This window comes from Chiloscyllium punctatum, chromosome 32, assembly GCF_047496795.1.
Source record: "Chiloscyllium punctatum isolate Juve2018m chromosome 32, sChiPun1.3, whole genome shotgun sequence".
NCBI classification, from domain to species: Eukaryota; Metazoa; Chordata; class Chondrichthyes; order Orectolobiformes; family Hemiscylliidae; genus Chiloscyllium; species Chiloscyllium punctatum.
Genome location: NC_092770.1, coordinates 21,176,506 through 21,200,932, shown reverse-complemented (window position 1 = coordinate 21,200,932; position 24,427 = coordinate 21,176,506). Strand labels below are relative to the sequence as shown.

The window sequence follows — 24,427 nt, the reverse complement described above, 5'->3', positions numbered from 1 at the left end:
GCGCCCACACCTCCTCCCTCCCCTCCATCCAAGGCCCTAAAGGAGCCTTCCACATCCATCAAAGTTTTTCCTGCACGTCCACTAATATCATTTATTGTATCCATTGCTCCCAGTGCGGGGAACATCTCCGGGACACCTGCACCAATCAACCACAATGCCCTGTGGCCCAACATTTCAACTCTCCCTCCCACTCTGCCGAGGACATGGAAGTCCTGGGCCTCCTTCAGCGCCACTCCCTCACCACCAGACGCCTGGAGGAAGAACGCCTCATCTTCCGCCTCGGAACACTTCGACCCCAGGGCATCAATGTGGACTTCAGCAGTTTCCTCATTTCCCCTTTCCCCACCTCACCCTAGTTCCAAACTTCTAGCTCAGCACTGTCCCCATGACTTGTCCTACCTGCCTATCTTCTTTTCCACCTATCCAATCCACCCCCTCCTCCCTGACCCACTCACCTATTGTACTCTATGGTATTTCTCCTCACCCCCACCCTCCTCTAACTAATCTCTCCACCCCTCAAGCTCTCTGCCTTTATTTCTGATGAAGGGCTTTTGCCCGAAACGTCGATTTTACTGCTCCTCGGATGCTGCCTGAACTGCTGTGCTCTTCCACTAATCCAGAATCTGGTTTCCAGCATCTGCAGTCATTGGTTTTACCTGCCGTCTTTACCTGGTCTGACCTACATGTGACTCCGGATCCACAGCAACATGGTTGACTCTCAACTGCCCTCTGAAATAGCCTAGCAGGACATTCAGTTCCAGGACAATTAGGGATGTGTAACACATGTTGGCCCTGTCAGCAATGCCCACATCCCATGCAAGAATGAGAAATTGCTGTGGGAGTCACTGGGAGTTGGGTGTTCTCAACATTTTTGGCTGCAGGGTTGGACAGCATGATGCCCTTCCCAAAAATCCATTATTTCAAAATAGGTTGCAGTGTAATCCTCATCATATGATCTATAATCTGTCACAATGTGTCTGCTTTCAGTACATTTCAAGGCTGTTTGGAATTATAGATTAAAACAATGCAGAATATAGTGTAACTAACAGTCCTCAATAGGAATGGTCATCGTTCTAATGGTAACTCTTGTTCTGCAACCGAAATGTACATTAAAACATGAACAATACCTACCCTCGTAATGCAGATCAGCACAGTTGGCATCCGCATGACACTTGCCATTGTCTTGCAGACATCGATTCACAAGGAGCTCTTTTACAGTGCAATTAGTTCCATCTCCAATGTAGTTGTCCTTGCATGCACATTTCCGCTTATTCTGTTGCAACAGTATTCTAGGTTAGTCATTAATTAACCACAGCACGCACTAGCAATATCTAACCCATTTCAGGTGGATATACATGCTTGGCATACATCAAAGAGCTCATTAAATGATTTATATGAATGACACCAGAACTGAGACATTAGACACGATCAGGAAACAAGGATAGATGGATCTCTTAGGCTTGATGTGGCTTGACAGAGGCCTTTAAGGTGATGAATGGGGTTTAACAGAGTGAGTGGAGAAAAGAAAAATTTACACTTTGCTATAAATTTACACCAGTAAATACAATCAGGAGGGATAAAAAGGGACCCAAGGGGTAACTTTGTTCACACAGAGAGTGGTGCGTGTGTGGAATCAGCTGCCAGAGGAAGCTGCTGGTACAAGGAACAAAGAAAATTTACAGGCCCTTCAGCCATCCAAACCTGCACTGATCCAAATCTACTGTTTAAATTACAACATTTAAAAGGCATCTGGATGGGTATATGAATAAGTAGGGTTTAAATGGGATATGGGCCAAGTGCTGGCAAATGGATTAGATTAATTCAGGCTATCTGATCGGGATGGACCGAAAAGTCAGTTTCCGTGTTATACACCGTATAACGAGTTCAGGCAAAAGGTCCCTTGCCTGTAGAAGAGTATGTTTTTAAGTGGAGGCCGGGTAAGTGCATGAGGGAGAAAGGTGAGGTGAAATAGGGCTAAATGATGCTCTTATGCAGCATAAACAAGTTGGACCAAAAATGGCCTGTAATATAAATATTTCAGAAGGGACAGAAAGAGACTGCAATGAGATATAGATGGGTTCAACAATTGGCAGATGGCGTGTAATGTGAGAAGGTGTCAATTTATTCATTTTGGTTGTAAGAAACATAAAACAGAATATTTTCTAAATTTATTGTTGATGCTCAGAGAGATTTGGCTGTATTTGTACAAAGAATGCAGCAAGTTAGCATGCGGGTACGACAAGGAATTAGAAAGGCAGATGGTGTGTTGGCCTTTGTTGTAAGAGACAGGGGTACAAAGATAAGGAAATCTGGCTACAACTGAAGAGGATATTGGAGAGACCACACCAGGGGAAATGAGAGATTTGATTGAAGTATACTAGATCCTGAAGGGAATTGAATTGAATTGAATTTATTGTCACGTGTACCGAGGCACAGTGAAAAGTCTTGTGAGCAATACAGGCAGATCACAGAGTTAAGTAGCAGAGATGGTAAATAATAGGTAAACAGCGGCAAAAACAAAACACAGGGACAGGCAAATGTTAAGAGTTTGTAAGTCCATTCAGTATTCTAACAACAATAGGGTAGAAACTCTTACAAAACCGGCTGGTGCGTGTGTTCAGGCTTCTGTACCTTCTCCCCGATGGTAGAGATTGTAATAAAACATTGCCAGGGTGGGATGGATCTTTAAGAATGCTGGCGGCCTTTCCTTGACAGTGGGGCTGATAGATGGATTCTATAGATGGGAGGTTGGCCTTTGTGATTGTCCCCTTCTGAAGGGGATTGACAAAATGGACTAGAGCAAATGTTTCATAAACTAGAACAAGAGGTCTTAGTTTTAGGTTAAGGGACAGCAGATTTCAAACAGAGTTGAGAAATTACTTCTCTCAAAAGGTTGTGAATCTGTGGATTTCATAGAGTTCTTACAGTGCAGAAAGAGGCCATTCATTCCATCGAGTCTGCACTGACCCTCTGAAGTACATCCTAACCCAGACTGACCACCATCATCCCCATGCCCCTCTTTTCCCAGGGCCAATCCAACTACCCTGCACATCTTTGGTCTGCAGAAGGAAACTGGAGACCCCAGAGCAAACCCACACAGACACAGAATGTGCAAACTCCATGCAGGCAATTACCAACGCTGGAATTGAACCCAGGTCCCTGACTCTGTGAGGCAGCAATGCTAAACACTGTCCTATTATACTGCTGTAAAGATTAAACTTAAAATTCTTGCTAATGTCTCCTTCCACAATTTCTTCAAATAAAAAAAGTTAACCTCTAATGTCACAGGGTCAAAAGGAACAGATCTTTAATGTGCCCCTGCTACATTTATCCACCTCCTAGGCACAAGCTTCTCAGGTATGATTGATTGTATATAAGAACTTACAAACTAGGAATAAGATCAGGGCATTCAGTCCCTCAAGCCTGCTTTGCCATTCATCAAGATCCTGGCTGAGTTGCCCCAGGCCCCAGGTCAACATTATTGGGTGACAATGTGATGACCTTAATCTTTCTATGAGGTGTGTGCATGTGTGCCCATGTGTGTGGGTGTGCACATATATGTCTTCCATTGATTTTAATCGAAGACCATGAAGGGACCGGTCACCGTCCAGGCAGGATGGTGTGTGACTTGGAGGGGACACTTGTAGATGATGCTGATATTCCTATGCCCTCCTCCTAACAGTTAGATGAGGTTGAGAATTTGGGAGAAGAAGCTTTCAAGTCTAAGAAAACCTCTAATGTGCCACGCCATGACACGCTTGGATTCAACATTGTTTAGTGCTTGGAAGGTCCAGTCTGTTACATTAGAAGTTAAAGCCCTGCGATAAGTACCAGTACTTTATAGCCCATCATAACATATGACTTAGATGCCTTTGCTATGTACACTCTGGCTGTTAAACCTCATTGTTGAATTTTACCCAGGAATAATTTTACTTGGAGCTCTTGTGACTCAGTGGGTAACATCCTTGTCTCTAAGCCAGGCACCACAGGTTCAAGCCTCTGTCCAGGGTTTGATGCCCAATTTGCTCCTAATGAACCGAGTAGGCCAAGTATAAGTTTGTAAATCCTCCTGACACATGCCAGTGGGAAGCAGTAAGAGTGGGAGAGATGCCTGGTCAGCTGTGCGATGATCCGGTGCCTCTACTATCACTGACCATAGCCCCAGGCTACAAAATGCATGTCAAAATGTTTGTTGCCATAGCAACCTGGATTCCTGGTTGGATTGGGAGAATCAGTTGGCATGGATCAGATTGGTTCCAACAGCATGGGGGTTGATCGCTGCTCCAGCCGAGTTGGATTTGGGGAGCCGCCTCCTGCGTCATCTGTGGTGGAGGGCATGGCATCATGGGTAAGAACCGCAAAGAATTCAAGGGGAAGATGTTTTCACTTACTGCTCCCGTCACTGTGCAGATGGCATGCTCATGACAGCCTCCATTGATCCCGTCTGCGCACGGGTCTATTGGATCACACGTGTAGCCATCTCCAGAATATTCCTTCTCACAGGTGCATTGGACTTTCACCCCATTTTGAGAGCACTTGGCGAATTCTGAACAGCCGCCATTATCCTGGGCACACTGATCAACAACTGCATTGCAAAACATGAAACATATTGAGTCAAAATGTGACTGAGTCCATTTCATACAGACCATTAATTGATTTTGCCGGAATGTATTTCCCTGGCGAGCTGGTCGATTATATTTGCGCTATCACACGTTCAATATAAACCCAACAGTATCAGAGAATGTGGCAAATAGCAAACTATTATCCTGGCAGACAGGACAAAATTCACTGCTCCAGACATGCTCCAGATCAGTGTCAAATACCCACGAACCGATTCCATGTCATTACATTCCATTGAGAGAATTTACTGTCCTCCTCAGTCTTACCACTCTCAGCCCATATCCAGTGTCAATAGCTTCTCCCATGTGTACATACTCGGAAGATTAATAGCTACTGCTTAAAACAAAAAGTAGGAGAAACTTAGCAGGTCTGGCAGCATCTGTGGAGAGAGAAACAGAGTTTATGTTTTGAGTCCAATATGACTCTTCTTCGGACGAGTTCCAAACAGGGGTCACACTGGACTCAAAACGTGAACTCTGCTTCACTTTCCACAGTTGCTGCCAGCAATTTCTGTTTTTACTTCAGATTTCTGGTACCAGAGGTACTTTGCTTTTGTAATGGCTACCGCTATTTCTCCTTGCCTTGAATAAACAGAAGCAAACTAAGCAGACATTAACAAAGGCCAGAATTTTACAGCTCCCTAGGGGAATGATGTAAGGGAATAAAATTGGGCACCATGCCATTGTAGCTGCCTTCACACTACCTTTTGCATCTGCTGCAACGTTACAAATGGTACAGAGGCAGCAGAATAAATCAATTGAGGTGTTCAAGTGGCCAGTTACTGCCCCATTAGATCCTCCTTTTACCTCCTCTGGAATTTGTTCGGGGGGTGGGGGCCAATATTCAAGTCTCCAGCACCCCTTGTGAGTGAAACCTGATGGGGACTGGTAGCTGGGCTAGGGGTGCATCTCCTTTTAGGGCCTATATATGTCCCCAGGTCCTGTCCACTCCAGTCCTTAAGCACTCCTGCCTCACAGGGGTTTATCACCATGGATCAAGTGTAACCCTGAGCTCCACCACAGCCCATTGACTGGAAGCTGCAGTTCCATAGAACATAGAACATAGAACAATACAGCACAGAACAGGCCCTTCGGCCCACGATGTTGTGCCAAACTTCTAACCTAGATTAAGCACCCATTCATGTACCTATCCAAATGCTGCTTAAAGGTCGCCAATGATTCTGACTCTACCACTCCCACGGGCAGCGCATTCCATGCCCCCACCACTCTCTGGGTAAAGAACCCACCCCTGACATCTCCCCTATACCTTCCACTCTTCACCTTAAATTTATGTCCCCTTGTAACACTCTGTTGTACCCGGGGAAAAAGTTTCTGACTGTCTACTCTATCTATTCCCCTGATTATCTTATAAACCTCTATCAAGTCACCCCTCATCCTTCGCCGTTCCAACGAGAAAAGGCCGAGAACTCTCAACCTATCCTCGTACGACCTACTCTCCATTCCAGGCAACATCCTGGTAAATCTTCTCTGCACCCTCTCCAAAGCTTCCACATCTTTCCTAAAGTGAGGCGACCAGAACTGCACACAGTACTCCAACTGTGGCCTAACCAAAGTCCTGTACAGCTGCAACATCACTTCACGACTCTTGAATTCAATCCCTCTGCTAATGAACACCGCTGCTGGTGGCGCCCTGGGGACAGAGAACTACCAACCATTTGATGAGGGGCTGGTGGTTGCTATGTTAATATCACTGGCCTAGTAATCCAGAGCCCCAGGTTAATTGTCCGGGGTTATGGGTTCCAAACTCACCATGATGAAATTTGAGATCAATTGGAAAAAAAAAGGTTTGGAATTAAAGAAAAGTAGTCTAATGGTGACCTTGTACCAACTGTTGTCAAAATCCATCCAGTTCATTCATGCCCTTCATGGAAGGAAATCTGCCATCTTTACCCTGTCTGGCCTACATGTGACTTCAGTCTCACTGCAGCATGGTTGACCCTTAACTGTTTTCTGTAATGTACTAAACAGCCAATCAGTTCAACAGCAACAAATGCTGGCACTGTTGACAATGCCCACATCCCACACAGGGCTAAAGGAAGAGCAGATTGGCCAGCTCCTTCCTTGGGGTGGGCTGGGAAAAGGTCTGCCACAAGGAGCTAAAATCAATGGCTGTGGGCCAAGCTAGACAATCAGATATGGGCGTGGCCTGAGTTTGACCTTGGGGGAAGGGGTCACTCCATTCCAGTCTAAATTGAAGCCTGAAGAGAGCTGATAGTGGACGTTGAGAATTTGACAAGAAACACCGGCCTTTCTAGCAATTCCACAATCAAACAAAACATTGGGTTAAATCATTTCATAAAATACAGGAAGGTCAAAGAAAACAAATATCAAATGCAATTATATTTCAGAATAAGTACTAAGTACTTTTATGCTGATAGTCATGGATCAGTTGAGCCTAGAGATTAACATCCCTATTAGTACTGTGTCTCCATCAACTACAGAGGAACCTCAATTATCCGAAGATTGGATTATCTGAACAAGATCGCAAGGTCCCAATGTTTGGCTAAACTATATTAACCACCATTCGACTATCTGACCTTCGATTAACTGAACGAAATATTCCCCACCCATGTCCTTTGAATAATCGAGGTTCCTCTTTATACTCACATTGGACAATCCCAAACTAGGACCTGATTAGACTTTCCCAATCCTTTGATTCTTTCCCAATATTCCAACAGATGTACATGATACAGTAGTTATTCAATAAGGACTTCATGGGTTGGGATAAAATTGCCCAGCCCGAGGAAGGAGCTGGCCAGTGATTTCAGACCTCACTAATGTCCTGTATACTGATCGGTTATGCAGTATAAAAATAGGGTAGGTAGGAAATAGAACATTAAAAAAAGGAAGTCTAGTCAACCCACACTGGAATACTGTGAACAGTTTTGGGGACCTCATCTCCAGAAAAATATTCTGGAATTAGAGGAAGTCCAGAGAAGGCTCATTAAGCTGATCCTGGGTAAGGAGGGGTTTTCTTACATGGCGAGATTGAGTAGGTTGAGTCTGTATTCATTGGAATCTAGGAGAATGAGTGGTGACCTTATTGAAATATATAATGTGGGACTTAGAGGACTTGACATGGTTGATACAGTATGTTGTTTCCCCTTGTGGGACAATCCAGGTCTGGAGGGCATAATCTCGGAATAAGGGAACGCATATCCAAGACGGAGAAGAGGAATTTGTTCTCTCAGAGGATAGCGGATATCGCAGAGGGGTGCCAGGGTTTGGTCATTAAGCATATTCAAGGCTGAAATACACAGATTTTTAATTTGTAAAAGAATCAAGGACAACAGGGAAAAGCAGAAAGGTGGAGTTGAGGGTTATCAGATCAGCCATGATCTCATTGAATGGGGGAGCAGACTCGAAGGGTTGAATGGTCTACTTCTGCTTCTAGGTTGTATGGCCTTACACATCTAAAAATACAGTAATGTTGTGTGGTGTTGTGTGAAGTGCCCCCACCTCTGGACCAATAGGTCAGGGTGTAAATTCCATCTTGGATGTGACGGCTTCAGAAATGTGTTTCGTGACATGACCCGAACAATCTTGCAGGAGATCACTAATCATGTTTATATACCAAACAAAGCTAATTTTCTATGTTTTTATTTTGCTGGAACCTGAATGAATCAACTCATATTTAACGAAGAGACTTCTGTGATTGAAGAGCTGACTCAAAAACCTCAGAGTCTGGAGTTGAAACCTGTGGTGAGCTCAGCATCCACATGTACCCTACTCAGGGATGGCAATCCACAGGCTGGTCAAACGTAGCCCATAAAATCCAGACAACTCAATGTTTAGTAGCTACATGTTGGTTAGCTGAACTTTGTTTCTCCTTGGCCGGTTAATCCTGGATCAGAAATCTCAGAACTCGTCACTGTCATGAGCTTGAGATGAATCTGATTGGGACATGGAGTCAAACTATGGTGGATCAGTGGTTAGCACTGCTGCCTCACTGCGCCACGTACCCAGGTTCAATTCCAGCCTTGGGCGACTGTCTTTATGGAGTTTGCACATTCTCCCTGTGTCTGCGTGAGTTTCCTCCCACAGTCCAAAGATGCGCAAGTTAGGAGGATTGACCATGCTAAGTTGCCCATAGTGTCCAGGGATGTGTAGGTCAGGTGCCTGAGTCAGCGGTAAATATAGGGTAGGGGAATGGGTCTGGGTGGGTTACTCTTCGGAGAGTTGGTGTGGACTTGTTGGGCCGAATGGCCTGTTTCCACACAGTAAGGATCCTATGAAACTGTACATGTGGCCTGTAGAGGTGACTTAACCATTCACTAGGGTAAAAGCAAAAAGAGTTCTAATTGATGGTGTGAGAGGGTTATTGGGTTACACAGAGTGTGAAGCTCAGCCAAGACCTTATTTAAATGAGAGTTAGGTTATCACAGCTAAATCCACCCAGTTCTTATGTTCCCTCTTATGTTAGCTGCTTTCTTAGGCCTTTTTATAGCAATTCGCGCATGACACTTCACATATGCATACCCCTGCTGGAAATGCAAAAAGAACACCTTAACGCACCGTCACAAGTCCTTCCATCACCTTCGTAGTACAGTTTACACTCGCACGTGTTGTTGCTCTTGCAGATTGCATCTTTAGAGCAAGGAGGTGAACACACTGGCTTCGTGGCTGCCCAACAAATGAAGAGAACCATATTAATAACATGACAATACCACACTGCTAACTAACCACGGAGATTTGGTATGGCCCGTGCTAATTCTGGCTGAAAGTTTGTGGCATCCCAGAGACAGCCAAGCAAGAGGCCATCTTTGGTCAATGGAGTAATCGGTCCAAGAGTTGTGCCAATTTGCAGTGGGGGATGAGAGGGTCAAAGAATGAAGGGGAGAAGGATAGATGAGAAGGACAGGTGAGACACACAATTGAATAAAAACAGCAAAAATGACAATCCTTACATAGTGTGGCTAACATAAGGTGAAATGATGTCACTGTTAGAACGATAAGATCAATTAGAGTCATAGAGCTATACAGCATTGAAACAGACCCTTCGGTCCAACTCGTCCATGCTGACAAGATATCCTAAACTGATCTAGTCCCATACCCTCTAAACCCTTTCTATTCATATACCCATCTAATTGCCTTTTAAATGTTGTAATTGTACCAGCCTCCATCACCTCCTCCATACTGTTACATCATGGGGTAAACCCTCCTGTTTAATTTAGATCAGAAACACAGAAGATTTATCCCGTGCAGTAATCTGTGAAAATTCGAGAGGCCAAGAACTATTTAAAGTAAAAATTATCAACTTTATTTCTTAAAGTATAACAGAGAATAATTAACTAACAACTATTTACAACTCCTTCCTCTAACCTATCTTTTACTTTCCCTTCCATAATACTAGTCCGATAAAACTCCCTGTTTAAGATTTACTCAAAAATCCAAATTTTAAAACCAGCCAGCTGTCAAATCTTCTCTTTGCAGGTTTGCTCTCCAGGTTGGTGTTGATTTTTTTTCTGTGTAAACTCCTTCTCTAGACAGATACCTCCCAGAGAGTTCTGAGTAGCAGCCTATATCTGTTGGTCAATTGGCAATTCCTCCCCAACTGTTCAAGTTTTTCCGGTCTTATAACCCCAAAGCATCGGATTGTATCATTGGTTTTTAATATTGTCAATATACTAAATTCAAACTTGATTGGAGTTTAGTTTTTTTGGGGGGGGGTGCATAATTTAAACTGATTGGCCTAATTCAAGTTTGTTTTTGTCTCCAGGCAACCAGCTACCCTAGCTGCTGGACCACACGTCACATTATATTTTATTCAGAACACTTGATGCTGTCAGGTAGTTCTGCTAGCTTTTAACTCTCTTAAAGGTACGGTACCCCTTACACCTTCATAACAATACATGCCCTCTGCATGAAAAGGTTTCCTTCAGGCCCCTTTTAAATCTTTCCCCTTTCACCTTAAACCTGTCACCTTTAAGTTTGGACTGTCCCACCCTGGTACAGTTCAACTTGGGGGTGATGGTATGTGGTCAAGACAAATGATCTGGGGGCATGAGTTCAGGTCAGACCACAGTAGTTGGAATTTGGAATCGAAAGCTAGTCTCAGTAAAGATAACGAAGAAACTAATCATCAATTGTTATTTAAAAACACATCTATTTGTCTCTTTGGAGGGAAATCAATTGCAATTGGGATAAAATCTGACCATAAAACCACTGTTTGTTGTAAAAACCTGATATTTCTTTCTATAATGGACATGAATAAACTTTGAGAAAGTGAGGACTGCAGATGCTGGAGATCAGAGCTTAAAAATGTGTTTCTGGAAAAGCGCAGCAGGTCAGGCAGCATCAAAGGAGCAGGAGAATCGACGTTTTTATGCCCGAAATGTCGATTCTCCTGTTCCTTTGATGATGAACAAACTTTGGCCTACGCACAACTCCAGACCCACAGCAACGTAGTTGACTCCTAATTGCCATTGTCCAATCAGAGATGAACAATAAATGATGGCCTAGCTCACGCTGCCAACATCCAATGACTAAAACTTGGGAAATAAACTCGGGGCTAATTTGCATGTGAGTCAGAGGCACAGCATTGTGGTTGTCCCTCAGTGACACTCTGAAATGTCAAGCCATTCAGTACAAGGGCAATTAGAAATGGAGGACAAATGATATGACCACATCCCATTGGAGGATTAATAAAGATAACCGCTTCCAGTTAAACTGCTGAGAGAGCTGCTGGTTGGTTGGCGAGTTCCCAATTTCAAATTGTCAAGTCAAAGGTTTATTTACCTAAAGGTCAATTTGCATCATGGCCACGGGACCAAATGAGACAAATTTTACAATCATTGCAAGCAGCATACAGAGCAGAATAACAAACCAATTATCAGATTAAAGCTTTCATGCTCTAAAAATTCAAAGTCTTACAGTCATTAGAGTTTGTTCGTTACATGGATGAGGTAAGGCATAAAGGGGGACAACTTTTTTTTGTAGGATCAAGACCAGCTTGAGAACAGGCAAGGAAGTATTTTCCTGTAAAAAGCAAATTCAGTTCAGGCACGGACACAATGCAAGTGTGGAGACTTTTCCACCACGTCTCAACTGGTAGCTTTCTCAACTCTGGCTCACAAGGGTGCGCGTTCAACACCAAAGACAAAACTCTAGACTAAAACTCCCAGAACAGTCCGGGGGGTGGGGGGGGGGGGGGGGTGGAGTATTGCATTGGTAAGATGCTGTCCTTCAGATGAGATATAAACAGAGGCCCGGCCTGCTCCCTCAAAGTGGACTATTTCGAAGGAGAACTGGTCAGTTACAATTTAACGAGAGCTGGTGGTGCACAGATTTACTTACAATGCACAGTGCAGCTCACTCACTATGCCTTACCTAGCTGTGTTTCACATCGATCTCCAGTCCAGCCCTCGTTGCAGAAACATATCCCTTGGCCATTGATGCCATCTTCACAGACTCCATTTTCAGTGCAATCGCAGGCTGAGGGAACATTTCGGTAAATTGAGAGAAAATGTCATTGACACACATACATTTCCTAAAGGGTTTGACAGGATAGGGCTCTGACTGATCATTCGCTGAGAAAGTTGTGAAGCTTTGGAATTCGCCAGTTTATAGAGCAGTGAATGCTCGATCACTGAGTACACGGAGAATAAAAATCAGTACAGTTTTGGGATTAAAAGATTTGGGGTGAAAGTGGAGTTAGTTAGAAGATCAGGCATGTGATTCAATGCAGAGCAGTCTCAAAGGTTCTAATGCTTTTCTTATTTCTTATGGTCATATGTTTGTTGGATTGGAATCAAGTTTCAATTCTCCAGCTTAAAAATGTTTAATGATAGTTCCAGTGGTTGCAGTACAGTTGGAGGTAAATTAAACCTGACTGCCTTGCTTTAGAAAACTCACATGATTGGTTCAAGGACCAGTTTTATTCCCTGTATAACTGTGTTGACTGGTCCCTCAACTGCATCCGACCAATCACCTGTGCTTCTGCCCTTGCCCCTTCTCATCAGTCACAACAGTGTGATCGGTGCTCCCTTGTTCTCACTTCTCATCCCACCAGCCTCTACATTCAAAGGATCATTCTCCACCATTTCAGACAACTCCAGCTGAATGCCACCACCAAACACATCTCCCCCTCTCTCCCCTGTCTGCATCTCACAGGGATTGTTCCTTCTGGGACAGCCTAGTCCATTCCACAACCACCAACACCTCCTTCCCTTTCCACGTCACCTTGTCATATAACTGCAGAATGTGCAATACATGCCCCTTTACCTCCTCCCTGTTCACCATCCAAGGGCCTAAACTGTCTTTCCAGGTGAAGCAGCATTTCACCTGTACCTCCTCCAATCTTGTGTTTTGCATTTGCTTCACCCAATGTGGCTAACTCTTCATTGAAGAAACCAAATGAAGACTGGGTGATCGTTTTGCTGAATACCTCTGGTCCGTGTACAAGCATGACCCCGACCTTCCAGTCATTTTAACACAGTGTCCTGCTCACATGCCCATTGGTCTGTCCTGGGCATTCTGTAATGTTCCAGTGAATCACAGCACAAACTAGAGGAATAATGTCTTATTTTCAAACGAGGCACTTTACAACCTCCTGGGCTCAATATTGAGTTTAATACCTTCAGATTGTGAACCCATTCCTTCCCTTTCTTTTAGCATTTCTTGCTACATTCTCTGTCACCCTCTCTCTGCTCCTTCCCCCACCCTAGTGGGATTGTCTGTTCTTTCCAGTCCGGTAGTTAGACACACCATTGTTCTGCCAGTTTTACATTCCAATCATAATCTGAACTATTAACATCCTTTCTCCCCCAGCAGTCCAGCTCACTCCCTTCCCCACCATTGCATAAATGCTGTCCCCTCCACAATTCACATCAGCTCTGATGAAGAGTTAACTAGACTCGAAACATTAGCTTGCTCTCTCTCAGGATGCTGCCTGACTCACTGTGATCTCCAGCATTTGTTGTTTTTAGTCATCTTCGTTTATGTTCAATTGAGTTTAGAGTTTTGAGAAGTAATCCCATTCAAATGTTGAAAAGGATTTAATAACAGAGTAACTATTTCCTATGGTGCATCAATCTGGAATAAGGATCGTATCATGTTAAGTTAAAGTTAGACCATTTAAGAATGATTTTCCTGCTCCTTGGATACTGCCTGACCTGCTGTGCTTTCCCAGCACCACTCTAATCTTTACTCTGATCTCCAGCATTTGCAGTCCTCACTTTCGCCAAGCTAAAAATTATGTTAATCAAAAACAAAAAGACCAAAAAGCTGTAGATGCTGTAGGGCAATTGAACTTGTCAAGTTACAGATTGGTGCATTTGTGTTGTGCACGAGATATGGAGCAAATGTGGGGAAAATGGAAATAGAGGTGGCTGAAGAACTTCAGGGCAGAGGAGATGACCTTGGGGGGTGCAGTGAGAGAGGGACTCACTGTAGAGGGAGGAAAAGAGCTTCTTCAAGGAAGGCATCCTTGCAAGAGGATTCACAGTAGGTTAAAATCAACTAGGAGAAAGTGAGGACTGCAGATGCTGGCGATCAGAGCTGAAAAATGTGTTGCTGGAAAAGTGTAGCAGGTCAGGCAGCATCCATAGATTGGCCAGGATCAGATTAAGTAGCAAAATAGGCCCAAGGGTTTGAATACGCTCCAGTTTCTAAGAAAACTGCTTTGTGAGTTGTGTGTGCACAGGGCGTGTGATGATGTATGAAAGTGTCAGGGCATCTAAGTGCTTGTGTGCACAATGATATCAACTTGGAGGCTTGTACAAATACAAAGCAAAATTTTGAGTCCCAAAGAGGGATGATGACAAAGCAGGAGGGTTTCTCTAAGAATAAGCATATTTACTTATCCAGAGGCTTCTTAGGATGCAGCAATTGGCCACACCCACCAACAATAACAGCATTTAAATGGCTTCACATGTGGAAAAATCAGTCCACTGCAATAATTTGGAATTTGCAAACTCATTTTTTACCCACAGGATGTGAGGAGCAGCTGTTTGAGAAACCCAGATTTAAGGATAGAGGTGGGTCATTTGGCCCAATGTTCGAAACTTATGTTCCACACAAACCTCCTCCATCTCTTTTCACACAAATCCAACCATAGCCTTCTATTTACTCCTCCCCCGAGTTTTTCTAGCTTCAACTTAAGTGCATCTGTGCAATTCAACTCAACTACTCTTCATGGCAGAGGGAGGTAAAGAAGTTACCCTGAAATCCCTATTGGATTTATTCGTGATAAACTCACATTTGTGAACACACTGTAATGGGTGCAGGTAGGATTTATAAGGGTTGCACAACAATAAGTGGATAGACTGACAAAACTGTGACAGTTCTCCAAAGAGGAGGACATTAAGAAGAGATTTGGTCAAAATGTTCAAAACAGTGAGAGGTCCGTACAGATAGATCAGGGAGAAACTGGTTATGTTGGTGGATGGATGAAGAACCAACAGGCACCAATTTATAAAGTGGCAAAAGAACCAATGGTGACATGAGGGGAAACCTATTTTCTGCAGCGAGTGGTTAGGATCTGGAATGCACTGCTTGAGAGTGTGGTGGAGGTGGATTAAATCATGATTTACAAAAGGGAGGGGGGGGGGGGGGTCCAAATCTGAGGCAAACACATTTACAGGTCAATGACAAAAAGGAGGTGGAACAAGGCCAGCTGCGATACTCTTACAGATACCCTTTCACAATGAGACAAATAGCCTATGTCTGTGCTTTCACCATCCTGTGGTTTTATGGCCCCTTGGTTTTGGTCTTACCTGTGAGTAGAAGTGTCTTCTCTACACCTACCCCAGCAAAACAATAGCAGAGTGTGAAAGTTAAGGGACAACTACTGCACATTATGAGGTAGGGACAAGAACTAGAATAAATATTGTGTGCATGAGGCAGATGTGATGAAACTGTAGCTTGTTAAACATCCTCGTACCTGCACACTCTGATCCCCATCGCCCAGGCAAACAGAGCTCACACGCTGTGCCACTGAAACCAGCTGAACAGGTGCAGTTACCGGTCCCTGTGTATTGATCGTCACATTCACCGTGGGAATTGCACGGGGTTTCAGGACCTCCTGGACAAGCTGAAACAAAACAGCAATCTTTTACAACCTTTGCATCGCCTATAATTGTTAAAATGATAAATTACACGTTTTCTGAAGTTATTCTCCAGAATGGACAAAACAAGCTATCGGATCTATTAGTCGCCTGGTAATACGGAAACATACAGCATGAAACAGACCCTTCAGACCAACTCGTCTGCACCGACCAGGTATCCTTAACTGATCTCTTCCCATTTACCAGCATTTGGCCCATACCCCTTTAAACCCTTCCTATTCATATGCTCATCCAGATGGCTTTCAAATGTTGTAATTGTACCAGCCTCCACCACTTCCTCGGGCAGCTTGTTCCATACACGCACCACCTTCTGCATGCCCTTCACCTACTTTTTAAATATTTCTTCTCTCACCTTAAACCTATGCCCTCTAGTTTTGGACACCCTTACCCTAGGGAAAAGACTATGGCTATTCACTCTCTCCATGCCCCTTATGATTTTATAAACGTCTATAAGGTGAGCCCTCAGTCTCTAATGCTTATGGGAAGAGTTGAATATTTCTGAAAGAAGAGCCATGCTGTTGAAGCTTTACATCTTGCACGCATCAGGACAGAATCACAAGAATACCAACTACCAACGGGAACAACAGTTTACACAGCGTGAGAAGATTATGTTGAATGGCTTATAAGTTAGACTCTGACTGGCAGAGCGTTGTTACAGAGAGTGCACCAGAGAACTGTTACATGCCAAGTTTTTGTTTAAATGCAAATAAACAAATTGACTTTGAATGATCAAAGCCCACTGCCAAAGGGATTGGTCTACAAAATTAAAAAGTGAAATACGCAGGCACATCCTTTCAAAAGACAAGGCTTTACACTTGAATATATATATATTTCCAGATGCATTTTCTATACTCAAATGGGCCAAATAAAAATGTTTGTGTTTATTCTTATTTCCTACCAGAATTGTGCTTTGCCACACTTGAGTAAGCCACAGACAATGGAATCCTGTATGACTGGCTAGCATTCTCTTGAGAGAAATGAGGATGGTCTGATCAAGCGATTTGAAACGTTTAAAGGATTCAATAAGGTAGATATGGAGATGGAGTTGGAATTCAGGAGTGAGGGACTTGTTCTCAAAGTTAGGATTAAGCACTTTGAAAGGGAGATCGGGGATAACCATGAATTTTATGGTGGAAACCTGGAACTTTTTTATCCAAAGGATAGCGTGTTTGTGAAAGATACTATATAAATACAAGTTGGTTTTTTTTTCTTACACACGTACTTGCTTTGTTTCTTCACTAACCATATATCTTCTAGTTTGTGGTGTGAGTCCTGTGATTTCGGCAGTGAAATTGTCAGTTCTTGAGGAGATAGTGCCCTAATCACCTAATCCAACATTGGTTCTATTGCCCCACCTGCTACGCCATTGTCTCTCCTGCTTCAGCTGGTGTATATTGGGCAGCATGCAAGGAGGAGACTCTTGCTCACCTTAAAAATAGTGCTTTGGGATTTTTTAATATCTATCGGAGGTGCCGCTGAGGGCCTCAGTTTGATGTACCAGGGGTGGAGATGTGGCGGTAACATCACTGCCCCAGTAATTATGGGGCACAGGCTATTGGGGGAAAACAAACAGCAATTGCTGGAAAAACTCAGCAGGTCTGGCAGCATCCGTGGAAAGAAAGCAGAGTTGATGTTTCCAGTTGAGAGAACCTTCCTGAGAACTGAGGACACAGGCTGGGGATGCAGCTTCAAAGCAGCTGGGGAGAGTTTAAATGCACTGAATAAAATCTGGATTGAAGGCTAGTCTAAATAAACAGTGATCAGGAAGCCATTATCTATTGCTGTTGAAAACTCTCGTTCACGAAAGTCCTTCAGGGAGGCAAATCTGCTGTAATTACCCTCTATAGCCAACAGGTTACTCCAAACACACAACAATGTAATTGACTCTGAACTGCTGTCTGAAATGGCGAAGCAAGACAATAAGGGCAGTTAATAATGGATAGCAAATGATGCCAGCAGTGTCAACACCTCATGAAAAAGGTGTTTTTCATGGGTTTTGGACCTGCACAGTCCAAAGATGTGCAGATCAGGGTGGATTAGCCATGGGAAATTGCCCATAGTGTTCAGGGATGTGCAGGTTAGGTGGATTAGCCATGAGAAATGTCTGGATTGGGGTGGGACTGGGTGGGCTGCTCTTCGGAGGGTTGCTATGGACTCAGTGGGCCAAATGGCCTTCTTCCAGACTACAGGGATTCTATGATCCTATTTTAGAATGTTGCCTGGCCTGGAAAGTTTCAGTTATGAGGAGAGTTTGGATAGATTGGGTTTGCTTTCCGTACAGCAGAGGAGACTGAGGGGAGTATACGACTGAGATGTATAAACTTATGAGGGGCATGGTCAGGAAGGAACACTTTCCCTTAGTGGAGGGAATCAAAGATCAGTGGCAGAGATTTAAGGTCAGGGTCAGAAGGCTTGGAGGAGATGTGATGAAACACAATTTTAGCCAGAGGTTAATGGCAATCCGGGACTCACTGCCTGTAAGGGTGGTACAGGCAGTAACCTCATCACTTTTAAGTAGTACTTAGATGTGCTCAAGAAATACCAGGCTGTAGGCCAAGTGCTGGAAGATAGAATTAGAATAGTTAGATGACCGTTTTTGACTGGTGCAGACTTGATGGGCTGAAGGGTCTTTTTCTGTGTTGTATGGAAATGACTAAAGCAATACGTCATGTCATCCTGTACAAAACTTCATTCAAAATTAGATCTTGCAAGACATTTGTTTGTGTTGACACCTTGCTGAGATTGGAATATGCAGTGACAACTAACGAAGGGATCAAGAGCTTTGAATGCTAATACAAAATGGAAGAGTCATTTGCTGATTTCATGTCGTAAAGAAAATGGGCCTAACTGCTGAAGTTATTTTTGCAAGAAGGCCATGTGTATTGTTAAACACGTGTCGACCCGTAAAAGACTTGCATGGGTACATCGTGGCATCTATGACTGAGAAGGTCAGGAGCAGGATTGCTAAGGGAACACCATTCCTGTTGTGTTCCCCTTCCAGTGACATACCATCCCACCTTGGACCTTTATTGTTGATCATTCATTGTCATTGGGTCAACATCCCAGTTGATAACAGCCATTGTAGGAACATCTTCGCCATAAGAACAGCAATGGATTCAAAAAGTAAAGATTAACATCACCTGTTCAAAAAGCACACAATCTGTAGATAGGCAGTCAGTCCATGTGACCTTTTATCAATTCCTATTTTGGAAATAGAACCAGTCCCACTCAACATTGGGATACAGACAGACTCTAATCTCACACGTTTAATGCATTGTCTGAACGGAGATGTCATTTTTTAAATATAAAACCTTAAGTTATCTCAGGAATGTGACTTGAAAGAAATTCTGGGATTTTTCCCTGGTTGGAGAGTCCGGAACCTGTGGGGGGTAAGGTTGGGGGAGGGGGGTTGGTAAGTAAAGACTCAGGATACGGAGTAGGCCAATCAGGATTGAGAGAAGGAAACATTTCTTCACTCAGAGGGTGATCATTCACTACCACAGGGGTATGAAGATTGCAGGAATATGGTGTTGATATGAAGGAACAGCCATGATCATATTGATTGGCGGAGCAGGCTTGAAGGGCTGAATGGTCTCCCCCTGCTCCTCGTTTCTATGTTTTAAGAAACCAGAACTGGAAGAACACTGTCTAAAAGCATTGATCTGGAGAAGGCTACAGAGATTGGAGGTAAGCAAAGTCACAGGAGGATATGGAAACAAGGGATGGGCAATAAATATACCCTCCTTGCCCATGTCACCTGTAACCCAGGAATCAATGGAAGAAATCAAAAGCAGCAATTTTAATTTGTCACCCACCTTTACAGTTTTTTCCAAAATAATTACTGCAGCATTTAGGTTTCCAGATCACAAAGGTACATTCATATTGACAACCATCGAGGTCTGCGTGGAAAAGGTTCTGGTAGGTACACTTCTTCTCTTCCTGAGCATTGCAAGATAAAGAGTTAATCCACAATTGTATTTCTCAAATGCTAAAGGTGACTAACTAAATTTTAAAAATAAGTGATCAACAACACTATTTTGCCAAGGAGAGACCTGCTGGTGGAGTGGATAAATATTCTGGATTTCTGAAAGCAATTAAGCAATTTGAATAAGATTTTCAGAGGGCCAGCACTGGAACAATGGGTCAGATGACCTCCTTTCTGAGCAGTATAATCCATGTGGGAAAACAGGGAAGATGTGGGGGGGGGGCGTGAGGGGAAGATGCTACTCTGTGCCAATTGTTGGGAAAGGAGTCATTTGCACAAGTGGAATGAGTGGTCTTCTGCATCTCTACGCTGTGAGTTGTAGGTCTTTAGGTAGCTACATGACTAAACTTCCTCCTAAATGTTACAAGTAGACTCCACCATAGGCCGCTGCAAACCATTCTTTTTTAGAAATACATTTTGGGGCTTTTATATCCTTCCTATCTCACCTTTAACCAAGGCCCTCTAGTTTCGGACTCCTCTACTCTGGGGAAAAGACCTTGGCTATTCACCCTATCTGGCCCTCGTAATTTTTATAACCTCAATAAGGTTATCCCTCAGCCTCTGATGCCCCAAGGAAAGTAGTCCCAGCCTATTTAGCCTCTCCCTGTAACTCAAGCATCCCATCCTGGCAACATCCTTGTAAATCTTTTCTGAATCCTTTCAAGTTTCACGATTTGGAGATGCCGGTGTTGGACTGGGGTGTACAAAGTTAAAAATCACACAACACCAGGTTATAATCCAACAGGTTTAATTGGAAGCACACTAGCTTTCGGAGCGACGCTCCTTCATCAGGTGATAGTGGAGGGCTCGATCGTAACACAGAATTTATAGCAAAAATTTGCAGTGTGATGTAACTGAAATTATACATTGAAAAATTGATTGTCTGTTAAGCCTTTCATCTGTTAGAATACAGTGATAGTTTCACTTCATTCATGTGTAAATCACAAAACCCTTTTTTTTAAAAGTTGCATTCTCGCGTTAGCTGTTAACAATGGTGATAGCTAGACAATATGTTGAAGGTGTTGGCCCCCTGTGTTCTCTGTCTATGACCTGATGTTTAGATTGATTCTAATCTAAAAAGTGAGGTAACAGAGTTTTACATAAATTCATGCAGTTTTTGAGCTCAGAGTTCTACATGAATGTATGCAGCTTTTGAGCAAAGTGCAATGTAACTCTGCAAGTACAAATTCACCACACAAAATATATGTGTGCATGTGGGTCTTTGTGTGGACAAAGACAGGAGGGTTCCCTCCCAGTTGGGGAACACTTCAGTGGTCCAGGACATTCAGCCTCGGACCTTTGGGTGACCATCCTCCAAGGTGGACTTTGGGACAGGCAGCAGAGGAAAGTGGCCAAGCAGAGGCTGATAGCTAAGTTTGGTACCCATAGGGAGGGCCTCAACTGGGACCTTGGGTTCATGTTACATTACAGGTGATCACCATTGCACTACACACACACACACAGATATTCCTACACACACATACTCTCACATACACACGGACACAGGTACACACAGATGCGCACACAGACACCCACACACACCCTTATAGACACACACAATCCCACACTCACACATGCACCCCCTCACAGACTTAAGACACTCTGCACTCACTACACACACACACACACAAACACACTTTCTCACACTCACCCCCACCCCAGACAGACACACACACAGAGACAGACAAAGACCCACATGCACACATAAACTTTGTGTGGTGAATTTGTATTTGCAGAGTTACATTGCACTTTGCTCAAAAGCTGCATACATTCATGTAGAACTCTGAGCTCAAAAACTGCATGAATTTATGTAAAACTCTGTTATCTCATTTTTTAGATTAGAATCAATCTAAACATCAGGTCATAGACAGAGAACACAGGGGGCCAACACCTTCAACATATTGTCTAGCTATCACCATTGTTAACAGCTAACGTGAGAATGCAACTTTAAAAAAAAGGGTTTTGTGATTTACACATGAATGAAGTGAAACTATCACTGTATTCTAACAGATGAAAGGCTTAACAGACAATCAATTTTTCAATGTATAATTTCAGTTACATCACACTGCAAATTTTTGCTATAAATTCTGTGTTACGATCGAGCCCTCCACTATCACCTGATGAAGGTGCGTCGCTCCGAAAGCTAGTGCTTCCAATTAAACCTGTTGGACTATAACCTGGTGTTGTGTGATTTTTAACTTCAAGTTTCACAACATCTTTCCTATAACTGGGAGACCAGAATTGAACACATTATTCCACAAGTGTCCTAACTAATGACCTGTACAGCTGCAACTTGACATCCAAACTCCTATATTCAATGCACTGACCAATAAAGGCAAGTGTATCAAATATCATGTTCACCATCCTGTCTCCCTGTGACTTCACTTTCAAGGAATTATGAACCTGCACTCCAAGGTCGCTGTTTGGCATTTGGACATATTGCTGACATATTGCAGGTCTTCCTGCATTTGGACACAAGTTGCTTCGGTATCTGAGGTGTTGTGAATGGTGCTGTACATCACCCAATCATCAGTGGAAGTCCCCACTCTGACCTTATGAAGGTGACTGGTGACACAGTTGAAGATGGTTGGGCATAAGACACTCCACTGCAGAACCCTGCAGCGATGCTGAAGTGATTAGTCTGGTGACTTCTATTATTTGATCAAATCGAAGATCCAGAGTTTATAGACTAGCAGAGACTGACATCTGAGGGCTGACAATTGACAATAATGAGCTGCTTTACCTTTGGCCGGCTTCCAGAAGGACAGGCTGGAGTGTTTATACAGCTGTCGCATTCTCCCTGTGTGAAAGACAAACAAGTACCTTGCATTGTCCTTGTACAGCTGCTTCAAACAAGAACAAACGAGCTTATGTCGGGTGGCCTAGCACACCTATCACGAGTCTTGGAAACGTAGCCCCGGTTGCTATCGCTAGGGCCACTGAATCAAAACAAAACAAAGAATTGCAGATGCTAAAGATTGGAAACAAAAACAGAAAGTGCTGGAGAAACTCAGCAGGTTTCTGGCACCATCTGTGGAGAGAGAAAACCGAGTTGACGTTCCAAGTCCAGTGACTCTCCTCGAAACGTCATCTCCACTTTCTCGCCACAGGTACAGCTGACCTGCTGAGTTTCTCCAGCAATTTCTTGTTTTGCAACACTGATTTGGCAGAATATTGCTTTTGGTGTCTTGCATATTACTCACAAAAGACTTCATTAAATGAAAGGTAAAGAGTGGAATCCGAATGTCTTTGAAGATGTTCTGAGGTGGAGATCAAATAAAAACTGTCTCCAACCCCCTTGGTGATGGTTGATTGCCCCTAGTCTTGGCCACCCCCCCATCCCCAGACTCCCAAGGTGCCTTGCGGTGTTATTGGACATGGCCGACTATGAGGCTGTTGTGGGATCACTGTCCATTTAAGAACAATGGGTGAAGCAGCATTTGGCTGGGGTGGTGGGGGAACTCAAAGTGATTCCCAACTGGCAGCTCTGACAGGACAGGTACCCAGATGGAGAAAATAAAACACCAACATAGATCAGTATGTGTCACTCACACAGTTGATTGTGGTAGATATGAGACTATGAGGGCAGCACTGTGGAAGAAGGACCTTCTGTAGTGTGGCCCACAGCTCCACTATGACCTCTGCAGACGAAATGGCTCCAGTAAGGGTGCTAAGAGTTAACGGTCTCAAGGGTTCTGAGGCCAACTCTCAGGGATCCATCTTCAGATGATTCGGGTGTAGGAACCTGCGGGCGTTGACCCAACAGCAGATCCTTCCAGTCTGCTATAATGGACAAATACCATTCTCCTCCCAGCCACCCCTGATTTCTTTTTCCCCAAAAAATCAATCATTTTAAAAATGGTGTCAACTTCATGCATATACAAACCAAAACGTCAACTAGTGACAGCTCATCGCAACGAGCTCCAATATTTTGAGGTGTCAGGAGACAGCCAATGCCGTAGGCCACGCCAGCATCAAACTCCAAGTACCTCTGTGTAATCTTACAATTCCTTCTGTTTAAGTACAATTGACCCTGTGGGAAACAAGCACAGCATATAATAAATAGATGTGGCAAAACGTGGGGAAACAATAGCTCATGGATTTCATCAAACGAGGAAGATATGCTTTTGGTTTTTGTGCATTGACCTTATAGGTGATTGGCTGATTAAATTATTGAAACCCTGAGCTTCCAATCAGGACGTTTTATGAGTAGTGTCTTTGCTTTTGAGCCAGAAGTGCTGGGCACATGAAGGGCATGAAAGGTGAGTTCATAAAATGGCTAAAGTATCAACCTGCAAATCCTTCGAGCACATCTACGCAGGTGAGAGAGGAGTGGGAAAGACCCCTGGTCAGCCATATTTGATAGAAATTAAGCCCTCTCAAATTATGGCTTCAGGAGCGTAACTTGCTCTGGGAGAAATAAACAGTGTCTCTCAGTGTGGGAAGCCTGCTAGGTGGATCTTTCATGTGCTTGTCATTTCCATTCTCTATCACACCATCAACCTGACCACATGAACTGCACCAATGAAGTTCAAGGGGCTACGTCTTGTTGTTTGATTGAGTTCTTTACAGTCTTTGAGAGAAAGGGAGAGAAAAAGAGAGGGAAGGAGAGAGCAAGAGCGAGAGAGTCGCACTTGGGCCACAGCCTTGTACACCTTGGCTTCACAAGTGTTAATACTCCTTCTTAGAAATCCACTGTTCAATGTGGCAAAGTTTAGCCTTCAACTCCACCCAAT

General features: G+C 43.6%; 1 protein-coding gene across 1 annotated transcript in view; it reads right to left on the bottom strand.

Annotated features, from left to right (window-relative positions):
- The window catches only part of stab2 (stabilin 2), a 175,702-nt gene that overhangs the window by 17,308 nt on the left and 133,967 nt on the right, over positions 1 to 24,427 (bottom strand). The window contains exons 53-60 of the mRNA XM_072551848.1: positions 23,578 to 23,724; positions 22,435 to 22,491; positions 19,522 to 19,645; positions 15,523 to 15,672; positions 11,970 to 12,074; positions 9,156 to 9,263; positions 4,392 to 4,585; positions 1,132 to 1,273 (exon numbers count right to left, since the gene is read on the bottom strand). Of these exons, the coding sequence (XP_072407949.1) occupies positions 1,132 to 1,273; positions 4,392 to 4,585; positions 9,156 to 9,263; positions 11,970 to 12,074; positions 15,523 to 15,672; positions 19,522 to 19,645; positions 22,435 to 22,491; positions 23,578 to 23,724 (1,027 nt within the window). The remainder of the gene's footprint in view (positions 1 to 1,131; positions 1,274 to 4,391; positions 4,586 to 9,155; positions 9,264 to 11,969; positions 12,075 to 15,522; positions 15,673 to 19,521; positions 19,646 to 22,434; positions 22,492 to 23,577; positions 23,725 to 24,427) is intronic.